Raw genomic sequence first — 11,886 nt, 5'->3', positions numbered from 1 at the left:
TGGGGGGGCAACCCAGGATGCGGCCCTCCTTCATGTGTGGTGCAGGTAGGCAGTGCCCCAGCGGGGACACCCCCGAGAGAGAGATGCAGGCGAGAGGCTCAGAGACCCACAGGTGGGGAAGCACCTGGGGCCGCCCCACGCCCATGGAAGGGAGGCCCCTGGCCACTGTATCCTTGTCCCCATTGCTCCTGGGGCCGCTGCAGAGCCCTCGGGGAAGGCACTCTTTCCCTCTCGGTGCATCCTGGCTACTGTCATTGTCTGCAAGCTCAGGTGCACCCAAAACACGGGCCGCCCCGTCAGCACGCAGACCCGCTGGGCTCCAAGGTGTGTGGTGTGGCTGCGGGGTGTCGGGTTTCCTGGGCAAGGGGTTGCCTGTGAGACACTGACCTTGTCACAGGGAAGCCCCTCAACAGCCTTCGTGGGCGGGTCTGGGCAACAGTAGAGAGCAGGGCCACCTGGGTGGGGTGAGGCACCTGCGTGTCAGTGCTGGCCTGAAGCAAGACTGGCCACAGCGCACCCGGCTTCAGGACCCGGTGTGGGGAGAGCGCAGGCGCTGTGTTCTCAGCTGCTCAGGTGTTGGTTATGTGTTAAGGGAGTTTTTAGTTACACTGGGTTAAATAAAATTCACTCCACCTGTCTTTCTCGCTGAGGTTGCTCAAATCATCAGTGCAACTGCTCTGTGGCCGGCACCCTTTCTTGGTGGCTCTGCTCTGGCCATGTCCCCCTGTGGCACCCTGTGCCCTCGTCCTGGTTGTTGGGCTGGCTGTGTTCAGCAGGTCCTGGGCTCCAGCCTCTCTGCTCGGGTTCTCTGACCAGAGGGCCAGTGATTGCTCCTGGGCCTCCCTCCCTTCCTGCCCAGGCCAGGGGGTTCCTGCCCGTGTCAGGCTAGCAGCCACCCCTGCTGGCTGGCCAAGTGGTACCCGCTCAGATCCTTCTAAAAACGGGCGGTTGGGGAGGCCTTGACGGAATGGGAAAGCTGAGGGCTCAGGTTCTACCGGCAGTTGGGCTGTGAAGTCAGGAGGTTCTGGTGAGAAAAAGAAGGTTCCAGAAGAGCCCCCGCTGCCCTGCCTACCTTGGTTTTGTCTTGGAAGGAGAGATGTGAGGGCAGAGCTACCACTTCACACCTCACGTGCTCCCCCTGGATCCCAGAGCCTTCAGCTCTGACTTTTCCTGCCTCCCTCCGCCCTCCCCTATCCCCCTCCCGCAACCGCCCTGGGGTCCAGCTGTGGGCAGCCATGGGCTGCTAGGCCCAGGGCTTCTTGGCAACGGCCAAAACCACAGGCAGGGCTGTTGGTAAAGCTATATCAGGTGAGTTGTGGCGGAGCTGGGAGGACCACCAGGCAAGATCCTGCACGAGGGTCTGGGCCAGGTGGGACGGCTTTGCTTCCTGACCCCCAGCTCTCCTCAGAGCCCAGGCGCTCCATGTGAAGCTGGCCAGGCAGGCACTGTCCCATTCCTGCTGCCTAATGCTGTGTGTCCTCAGGTGGGGCCCTGGACTTTTCTGAGGCTGAGTTTCCTACATGGACAGTGAGAGCTGGGCCTTGCTGTGGGACCCAGCGGGATGAGCCACGGTGAGCTCAGTGGGCGCACTCAGCAAGGTTTTGGATCCCTGTTATCCTCGGCTCCATTTGCGAGCATCTCCCCCCGTTGGCTCTAAAGGCAAACCCCAAGGTACCTTCTTGTAGAGCCGGCAGACAGCAACCCCTCGTTAGGGACCTCACCACCCTCCCAGCCGGGCACCATCACCCCAGAGGACCTGGAACTCCTCCTGGAGGAAGGGCTGGCCAGCTCCGAGCCCTTGAGTCTGGAGGAGAGCTCAGAGGGGTATGAGTCCAGCTGCCTGCTGTCCACCACTTCTGTCCCAGAGCAGGACACCCCCAAGCACTGGAAGCAGCTGGAGCAGTGGTAAGCCCCTTGGAGACCAGGGGCGGGGGAGCCACGTAGTCAGTGCCCTGCACACGCAGCTGACACAGCCCGCTCCTCACCCCACCAGGGTGGCTGACCTGCAGGCCGAGGTGGTGTCGCTGCGGGGACACAAGGCCTGCTGTGAGCGTACCACGCTGAGCCTGCTGCAGGAGCTGCTGCAGGTCCACACCTGCTTGCAGCTGCAGGACTTAGAGCTGAAGAGGCTTCAGCAGGCGGCTCAGGCCCCCGAGAAGGAGGCTTTCCAGGTGGGATGCATCAGCTGGGAGGCGACATCCCCGGGTGTCAGGGCAGCTGTTTCCTGGACCCTGAGCCCCACTCAGCCCCTGCTACTCAGGCCAGGGACTCACTCCGTGGGCCCCTGTGTCTCTGCTGGTCGAGCTGGGAGGGCCCCTGGCCTGCACTCAGCTCACCCCTCCACCTTGCAGTTCCCCAGCCTGCAGAACCAGAACCAGACGCAGGCCCTGGACAAGAGGTACTCCTGCACCCTTGGAGCAGGCTTAACAGGAGGGAGAGGGGCTTTGGGGAAGCAGCGGCTGCTGCCAGGCCAGTCTGGGCATCAGCCCCTGGCTTTTGTTGCCTCCAATTTGGTATCTTGCTCAGGTAAGCAAACACATCCACGGCCCAGCTCCAGAAGGTCAGGTTGCTGGAGCCTGGCAGCCTGTGGAGCTTGGGAAAGGGGCAGAAGGCTTGCTGCTGGGCCCCTCGGCTGAACCCCCACCCCAAAGGCTGCCCAGCCTGCTCCTGGCTGCCAGGAGGTGGCAGGGCAGGCCCCAGGCAGAAGCAGCTCTTGTGTGCCAGGCTGGTGGAGGTCTGGGAGGCCCTGACCCAGATCAGGAGGAAGCAGGCACTCCAGGACTCTGAGCGGAAGGGCGCCGAGCAGGAGGCCAGCCTTAGGTGGGCCCCTCAGGAGGCTGTCTCTGGACCTGCCGAGGGGTCGTGTGGGAGTCATCAAGGAGGGCAGGTGACCCTCCAGCCCAGGGTCCCCACCTCTTCCCCTTCCCCATCAGTTACGCTCACGGGGATTCTAGGTCTCTCTGTCCCAGGTGGAGACACAGAGTGGGCTTCTGGCCTCTCTGTGTGTTTACTCGGGCAGGGTTGGACCTCCTGCTAGGTCAGCCTGGGCCCCCCAGATGCAGGCCTGGCCTGAAAAGGATTTGGTGTCCAGGGCCCCACCAGCTTCCCTGAGGCTCCCCATCAGGCCTCTGGCCGACTGGGCTGCTGTGACCTGCAGCCGTTGCCCCTAGGTTGTCTGAGCTGACCGAGAAGCTGAAGCAGGAGGAACGGGACCGGGAGGTGGCCTGTGGAGCCCTGCAGAAGAGCCAGGAGGAGGCCAGCCAGAGGGTGGGCCATGAGATGGCCAGGATGCAGGTACCTGGGAGGCCAGGGGCAGATCCAGGCAGGGCTCTGGCATCAGCAGCCAGCAAGCTGCCAACAAGGCAGTCTGTGCAGGAGACCCCCAACTCTCCCCATCCCACATCTTCTCCACTGCTGAGGTCTTCCTTCACCCCAGCTCTCCTTTTGGTTCCGTTCACGTGTTCGGACCTGGTGGCTGACCCCCAAGTCCTATACTGTCCACTACGGTGGCCATTGGCCACGGGTGGCTCTGTATGTTGAAATTTAAAACTCAGTTCCTTGGTCACAGGAGCCACATCGCAGTGCACTGTGGCTACCTGTGGCTGGTAGCTGTCGATTTGGCTGTGCTGAGGTGGAGTGCGTCCTCCATCACAGAAAGTCCATCATTAGCACGAGTGCTGTTGTGGTCACTGCTCCCCCACCTCCCCTTCCCCATGTGATCAGCACCCAGACCAAGAAATAGAATCTCATAGCCCGAGGCCCCTTCCTCGGCCATTTCCAGCTTCAATGCTTCCCTCCGCGCAAAGTGGAAGTCCCTTCCTGAAGACGCATCTTCCGGTGGCCCTGCTCCCAGCTGGTGCGTGTGGCCTAGAAGGTGGGGCAGGGGCCAGGGTGGAGCGCCTCTGGACCCAGCCTCTTCAGCTCTGCAAATAGAGACCAGGGACTGTGCCGCGTCCCCAGCTGCTGCCCTCATAGCTCAGCTGCCCAGCTCCATGCATGCCCCTCCCGCTGCCCTGTGGGAAGCTGGTGCCTTGGCTCCATCGAGAGGCAGGAGCCCCAGGCAGCATCGGGGTCCGGGATCCCAGATGCCTGGCTGGCACGCATCGCCCCAAGTGTGCCATGGGGCTGGGGTCAGTGCCCTGCCACTGCTGCCTGGTTTTGTGAATAAAGTTTTATCGGCACGTGGCCATTCGTTTATTGTTGCCCACGGCTGCTTTTGTGCTGGAACCACAAAGCTGAGGGCTTATGACAGAGACCCTGTGGCCCATGAACACCAAACGTCTGCCTTCTGTTTTTTTGTTTTTTTTTTTTTTGGCGGTACGCGGGCCTCTCACTGTTGTGGCCTCTCCCGTTGCAGAGCACAGGCTCCAGATGCACAGGCTCAGCGGCCATGGCTCACAGGCCTCGCCGCTCCGCAGCATGTGGGCTCTTCCCGGATCAGGGCATGAACCCGTGTACCCTGCATCGGCAGGCGGACTCTCAACCACTGCACCACCAGGGAATTTGGCGGTACGCGGGCCTCTCACTGTTGTGGCCTCTCCCGTTGCAGAGCACAGGCTCCAGATGCACAGGCTCAGCGGCCATGGCTCACAGGCCTCGCCGCTCCGCAGCATGTGGGCTCTTCCCGGATCAGGGCATGAACCCGTGTACCCTGCATCGGCAGGCGGACTCTCAACCACTGCACCACCAGGGAAGCCCTGCCTTCTGGTTCTTTATAGAAACAGCCAAGCCCTGCTCTGGGTCACCCTGCATGGGACAGGGAGGCTGGTGGGGGCTCAGGGCACACCTGCTCTGGGCTGTGGGCAGCCCTCTTGGCCCTAGAAGGACTTGTGGCCGTGGAGAGGGTGCCTTGTGCCTGTGGGCCTAGACCCCCGTCTCCTGCATCCAGAACCTCGGCGCAGCAAGAAAGGAGCTGATGGAGGGAGAAGAGAGAAGGGGTCCCACCCTGGGCCTGGAGGACGAGGGCAGACAGTGTGTGTGTGCACATGTGTGAACGGGGATGTGCACATATGCATGAGTGTGTGTGCATGTGTGAGCGTGTGCTCACGTGTACACTCAGCCTCCTTGCCCGGGGCTCCTGGCAGGGGTATGATCCGATGGCTGCTCTGCCGCCTCCCCTGGTGGGGTCTGGCAGTCACTGTGAGGACCATGTGTGTCCTGGGCCCGTGGAGCGTGGCCTTCAGACCCTTCACAGCCCTTGTGCCTGGCTCTCTGGGACATGTGGCCCCTGCCTGCCCTGCCTTCCTTCCTGAGGAGGGTGTGACGGGCCCACCCCTGCAGGGCACACAGGACCAGGGTCCCCTCCGACAGAGATGGTTGGGCAGGAGAACAGCAAGTCCCTGATGGCGCTGTGGGTATGGGGATGGGCAAGGGGGACGCCCTTGGAGAGGTGCACGGTGACCATGTGGCCCCCCCTCCACAGGCCCAGATGACCAAGCTCAGGGAGGAGATGAGCCTCCGCTTTCTCAAGAGGGAGGCCAAGCTATGCAGCTTCCTGCAGAAGAGCTTTCTGGCCCTGGAGAAGGTGAGTGCCTGCCGGCGGCAGGCCATCCAGTCCCCCTCTCCCCAGCTCACGGCGGGCGGGGTCTCCCCACAGAGGATGAAGGCCTCAGAGAGCGCACGGCTGCGGGCAGAGAGCGGCCTATGGGAGGAGCTGGAGAGCCAGTGGCAGCAACTCCGGGAGCTTGACGCAGAGCGCACGCGGGCCCTGCAGGGGCAGAGGCAGAGGCAGGTGGGTGGCACAGTGGGCACCAGCACAGGCGGGGCACCGGCACAGGCGGGGCCCCGGCTGGAGCTGGGCAGGTCTCAGGTTGCCTCTGCCCAGCAGCAGGAAGAGTGCCACCTCCTGGAGCAGTGTCGGGGTCTGGACAAGGCCGTGGTCCAGCTGACCGAGTTCGTGCGTCAGAACCAAGCATCACTGAGCCACATCCTGCTGGCCGAGCAGAAGGCCTGGTGGGTGTCCGAGCGGGGCCTCAGGTGGGGCAGGTGGGAACTGCCCTGCTCCCCTGACCCCAACGTCCTGAGCCTGGCTCGAGGCCCAGCAGGGTGCCCTGGGGCAGAGAAGCTGCCCTTTAGTGGGGGGCTCCCATCCCTCCCCCAGCCTTTCCCTCGCGGGGGAGCTCTGAGTGGCAGCGGTGGACTCAGCCCTGTCTCGGTGGTCCCTGTGATGACCCTCATCCTCTCCCTGGGGCCACCTGGAAGGTTCTGAAGCCAGTAGCCGGGCTCGCTGCCCTGGCACAATGCCAAGGGGTGGGCCAGCCTTGGCTGAGGGACAGTTTCTCTCAGTGGCACCCACCCCCAGGGATGCTAAAGGGAAGTTGGAGAACAGCCGGGCCGGGGAGCTGGCTACCTACCTGCAGGAGAGCCTGGAGACCATGCAGCTGGCCAGCGAGCTGGCCCAGCAGGAGATGTACAGTGCCCTGGAGCTGGTGAGACGGCAGGGCCAGGGCCGGGCCTGCAGGGTTCCCTGCCTATGCAGGCAGTACACTCAGCCCAGCCTCCCACAGCTCCGAGAAAAGAGCCAGGCCCTGGAGGTGTCCGTGGCTGAGCTGGTCAGGCAGGTGAAGGACATGAGTGACCACTTCCTGGCCCTGAGCTGGAGGCTGGACCTGCAGGAGCAGACGCTGAGCCTGAGGCTGTGCGAGGTGAGTGCACAGAGCAGCCCAGGGAAGGCGCACCTAGATGGGAGGGGTCCTGCTGCCCCTCAGGGCGGCGGGTCCCAACCCACCCAACAGCTGTCCACAAGGCCCCGGGGCCCCAACCACACGGGGGCTCCACTGAGTGACCAGCAAAGCAGCCTACACCTTTGGGTTCTTTTTGCTCTTTTTCTAACAGCTTTATTGAGGTTCAGTGCACCCACCATACAATTCCCCCTTTCAAAGTGTGTACTTCCGTGGTTCTTTGTCTATTCAGAGTTGTACAGCCACCACCACAATCACTTTTAGAACTTTTCCATCCCCGAAAAGGAAACCCCGTGCATTAGAGGTCACAACCCCTCCCCCAGCCCCTGGCAAACACTGGTCTGCTTTCCGTCTCTCTGGATTTGCCCGCTCTGGACATTTCGTATAAATGGAATCAAATGCTCTGTGGCCTTTTGTGAGCTGCTCTCGCTGAATGTTCCATGTTTGAGGTTCATCCACTCTGTGGCATGTGTCAGTGCTCCTTTCCTTTTTATGGCTGTCACATTTCACTGTGTGGATGGATCATAGCTTATCCATTTGTCAGCTGATGGACACTGAACTGGTGTCCTTCTGAAGCCCTTAGTGCTGCCGTGAACACAGGTATACACCCTTTGGCGGCGGGGCTGGGTCCCCCATCCTGTGCGTGTAGGCCAGCTGCCTGTTCTTTGTCGCTGCCGACTCACAGGCAGCTGGGTCTGGCTCAGGGGAGGGAGCGAAGCCAGGCCTTCTTAGGGATGTGGCTCTGCTCAGCCTGGTGGCCCTGCCTGGGAGGACTGGGGCACCCAGACTGTGCCAGGCCAGGCCACCCGGGCTGTGTCCGGTCAGTGTGGACATGCTCTGAGTTGAGGCGGGGGCCCTGTGCCCTCCAGGAGCTCTGCTGCGTGGGACTTGGCGTCTCAGGTCTGACTATGGCTCCAGTGGGGCCAGTCGGCCTGTCCACCCTCTCTGGGCGGGTTCCAGCCCTCACTGGTGTCTGCGCCCCAGGCACAGAGTGCATGGGGAGTTGCAGAGCAGCGATGGCGGGAAGGCCTGGCCCGGTGTCGAGAGGAGGCCGAGGCGCACCTACGGGAGGTGCAGCAGAGAGTGGACAGCCTTCCCGGCAGGTGGGTGAGGGCTGGGCTGGCCTCCTCCTCCCCGCTGTGCCCACCCTGAGCAGCCCGCCGGCTCCACGTTTCAGATAGAGGCCATCGCCGACACGTGCATCCTTCACAAGAGGGACTCAGACTTCAAGATCCCTGCTGAGGCCAAAGCCAGGTGAGGCCCCCGGCTCCCTGTCATAGCCTGGCAGGACCTTCAGGGAGTGGACTGGTCCCACTGCAGGAGGGCACAGCCGTCTCAGAATGACCCTGCTGCATCACAGGGCTTCCTGACAGTGGTCCATCCTCCCCAAGCCCCTGCACCTGTGGCAGTCCCAACCCCTCCCCACCCCAGGCCTGGCCCAGCTTCGGGTTTGGCCCCTGCTGGGGGCAGCCTTTTACTCTGTCACCTGCTGGGGACCCCCCAGTGCCCACTGGTGGGGCGGCAGTGCCGAGCACCCTATGCTCTGCCCAGGGCCTCCTCCCTCCAGCTGCCCCACCCCCCAGATGCCCCCCAGAGCCCGGCAGCCCCGGCCTCCTGTGCTCACAGAGAGCTCGAGGGCAAGGCCGTGAGGCAGGAGCTGGCTGCTCTGCCGTCCTCTGTGCAGCTGCTCAGAGAGGGCAACCCCGGGCGGAAGATCGCCAAGATCCAGGGCAAGCTGGCCACGGTACCCCTAGGCCCCTGGGCTTGGCACACTGGGTGGGCGCGGGGGGGCTGGCTCAGACAGGGGCAGACCTTCCCCCACCCAGGGAGGCTCAGATCCAGGACACCCCCCTGGGAATGTGGGGGGCGAGGCGCATGGAACCAGCCATCCTGCTGGGCGGCTCTGCACGTATCAGCCTCTGGAAGTACCAAGTGGGGGCTCCTGTCTGGAGCCCCCAGATGCTGAGGTGAATCAGCAGCTAGTGAAAAGAGCAGCCCTGAGTTCTGGCCGGGTCCCCCCTTGTCTTCGGGCTGAGTGATGCGACCGGCTCCCACTGAGGGGCGAGGACCCATGTGTCAGAGGCCGGCTCCTGCCACGAGTGATTAGGGCGGGGGCCTCCCCCGAGCCTGCAGACTTTCTGCATCTGTGCCCACGAATGGGGGCCGTGTTTAGTTTCAGAACCAAATGATGAAGTTGGAAAGCAGCATCCAGTACAAGACCATTCAGAATCTCAAGTTTAATACAGAAACTAAGCGGGTGAGAGGTGGCCCCTGAACGGGGCCCTGGCCGTGCCCCCGCCCCTGCCACCCAAGCTCCAGGGCTTACCAGGCCCTGTGGGTGGGCCGCCTTTCTCTGTGCAGAGCCTGACTTGCAGCTGCCCTCACCACCCCCAGCCTGGCCACCCCGTAGCTTTTTGGTCTGCCCAGCCGTCTGTCTGCATGTCTGGCCCAAGCAGAGTTTCTGGGCAGATAAGGCCCAGGCTAGCCCAGAGGGAGATAAATCCCATTGGCTGTCCCGCTCCTCTGGTCTGATTCCCGCGTCCGCAGCGCACGGAGGAGATGGCCACTCCGCTGTCAAGCGTGATGCACCTGTGGAGCGAGGGGGGCCCTGACGCTAGGCAGCAGGAGGGTCCCCATGTCCCTGGTGAGGCAGCAGTTCTTCATCAAGGATGTGGCCCCTGACGAGGTGGTCCCCATGAACCACTGGGGCATGTATCAGGCCGTGAGGTGGGCAGCGGGGAGCCGCCTTCCAGAGCCCCCTCTAGGCCCGGGTTCGGGGCTGGGCGGACCCCGAGGGCAGTGGGCGGAGGCGGGTTCCAGGCTGTGAGCCGTGTCTCTGGGCAGGTGGCTGCGGTGGAAGGCGGTCCTCATGAAGCTGGCGGCCTGGCAGAGGCCAAGGGCGGTCTCGGAGAAGCCCCTCGGCTAGAAGCCTGCCCACTAGCTCTTGTCCCTGCCCCTTTCCCAGAAATAAACATGCCTGCCCCACGCCTGTCTGAGGCTGGAGTTCCCTCCAGGGGTTCAGGAGGCCCTGGGCAGGGGAGTGGCCAAGAGGACCTTCCCTAGACTCCCAGAACCTCTGCCCCTGTCCTGGCTGCTGAGCCCCAGGCCCCACCGCTCCCCAGCGCCTCCCACCCACAGGCACTGCGGCCCGAGCCCCACCCGGAGCCAACAGCACGTTAGCTTGGCCACTCAGACGGTGCCCCCCTTCCTGCCTCTCCAAGAAAGCCGTCACCCCCATGGTAGCTGGCCCTGCCACCTGCACGGGTGCCACGAGGAAGAGCCACCCTGGGGCCAGTTGGATGGGCAGTGTGGAGGGCTGCCCTTCACCACTGACTGGAACTTTGGGGGCTGGTCTTTGAGGAAATGTGGCTTGCCAAGAGGGGAACCCAGTGTGTAGACGCCCTGAGCCCACCGCCTCCAAGAGGCTGCAGCTCCTGCCCCATCCTCCCTCCTGTGGGCAGAGCTCTTGGGTGGCCCCTGCCCATTCCCTGCCCTGGCCTGGGAAGTCCCTACCTGAGCTGATTTGTCCCCTGGTGGCTGCCCTGATTGGAGGTCCCCGAGGGCTCCTCTCAGGACAGCAATAAGGAGAGTCCGGGCCCTTGTTGCCCTCAGCTCACCCCCGCTGATCCTTGCTCAATCGCTAGGCCTCGGCCAGCTGCACCCCCTCCAGGGCCTGGCCTCCTGAGCCCAGCAGCTCGGGGCCGGCCTCTGCTGACCAACTGGCCAGCAGGTCGCTGAAGTCAGGCGTGCCGGGGTGCAACAGACCCAGGGGGCTGGGTGCCGGCTCCTTCCAGAAGGAGGGGGGAAGCTTCCTTTGGGTCATGGGGGTGATGTGGCCGTACTTCTGCTCCAGCCTGAGTCGGCGGCCGGCCGCGGCCCTGGGTCCCGAGTACTGCCACAGCCCGTAGTCGAAGAGCTCGGCCAGGGGTCCCAGCGGCTGCAGCCCTTCCCCACCGAGGCCCGGCCCGCACGCCTGCCCCTCGGGGGCCCCAGGGGAGCAGACCCTGGGCTCAGTGGCCTCATTTTCTGGGGCGTCACCCTGTGCCAGGCGCACAAGGTTGGCGCAGGAAAGCTCCCTGGCTGAGCTGCTGGCTGTGTGGCCATCGGCGTAGATGTCACAGGCGTCGGGGTCCTGCCCCCGGTCCTTGTGGCCGAAGTACCGCTGGATGTCGCCACTGATGAGCTCAGAGAACCGCAGGAGCTGCAGCGGCGTCTCTGGGCCACTGGGGTCCAGAGGGGCCACTTCTGGGGCCCAACCTGAGCTCTGGGGGGCCGGGCTGTGGCCCTCTGGCCCCTCGACCTCCAGTTCCTCTTCCCCATCCTCCTCCTCCTCCTCCTCCTCAGAAGAGTCTGGGGGCTCCGGGTCTGAGGGCAGGAAGGGCCCATGGGATGGCAGAGGCAGCCGGAAGTCACAGAGAGGCCAGATCACGCCCGCGGCCATCTCTCCGCCGAGCTTCTGGGGGCTCTCGGGCAGTGGGCGCTAGCTGGGGAGGGAGGTGGAGAGGGGACAGGTTAGTAGTCAGGGCCCGTAGCCCTCCTAGGGGAATAGTCACTGCAGGGTTGGGGCGGGTGCTGAGCTCAGAGGCAGGTGACATTTGGAGAGACGGAGGTGGTGGGCACTGTGGCAGGGGGGCATGGTGGGGGGGCATGGCAGGGGTGAGCTGCAGGGTGCAGGCCTCAGTCACCCGCCAGAGGAGGGTACATCCTGTCCTGTAGGGAGGGCGGCTGACTGCTGTTGGAATAGTGACTTGGAGAGAGAGAAGCTGGGCAGGTGGGAAGGGAGCTGGCCCAGGGGCTGGGCTTCGGGCAGGTTTGGGGTCTGGAGAGCAGAGCCCTCGCCCCAGCTCAGGGTCGCTGTAGCTCTTGATAAACAGGCTTGTTGACGTAGACTCTGCCCAGGTGCAGGGTGGGGAGGGACCCCCTTGACACATCCCCTCCCCGAGTGTCTGTGGTTGGCAGGGTCCCTCTGTGCCTGAAGTGACCATGCTGAGCCCGGAAGCCGGGCCTGGCTGCCTCGACCTGGGTGCTCTGTCCCTTGCAGTTTTGGGGGCTTCAGAGGCTTCAGGGGCTGTGAGGGTGAGCTCCGGGGATCTTCAGGGGAGGGCAGAGCCATTTCTCTGTCCCCACAGTCGCAGGCTTCCCTGTGCTCCCTGTCGGGGGTGGAGGGTTGATGAGGTCACCTCTAGCATCTCTAACCTGGGGATGG

At 63.8% G+C, this 11,886-nt stretch overlaps 1 protein-coding gene across 1 annotated transcript; it reads left to right on the top strand.

Moving 5' to 3' along the window:
* Positions 1-17: 17 nt before the first annotated feature.
* CCDC154 (coiled-coil domain containing 154) lies at positions 18-9,665 on the top strand. The gene is given in 19 exon segments (XM_024759591.1): positions 18-45; positions 1,484-1,571; positions 1,660-1,905; positions 1,994-2,171; positions 2,352-2,398; positions 2,725-2,820; positions 3,171-3,294; positions 5,423-5,524; positions 5,597-5,731; positions 5,828-5,952; positions 6,302-6,428; positions 6,507-6,644; positions 7,665-7,787; positions 7,858-7,934; positions 8,307-8,424; positions 8,854-8,937; positions 9,228-9,289; positions 9,291-9,407; positions 9,525-9,665. Coding segments are annotated over 19 exon segments (2,097 nt in total). The 3' UTR covers positions 9,607-9,665.
* The last annotated feature ends 2,221 nt before the right edge of the window (positions 9,666-11,886 follow it).

This window comes from Neophocaena asiaeorientalis, unplaced genomic scaffold, assembly GCF_003031525.2.
Source record: "Neophocaena asiaeorientalis asiaeorientalis breed wild unplaced genomic scaffold, Neophocaena_asiaeorientalis_V1.1 scaffold254, whole genome shotgun sequence".
NCBI lineage: Eukaryota > Metazoa > Chordata > Mammalia > Artiodactyla > Phocoenidae > Neophocaena > Neophocaena asiaeorientalis.
This window is presented reverse-complemented; position numbering and strand designations above follow the sequence as displayed.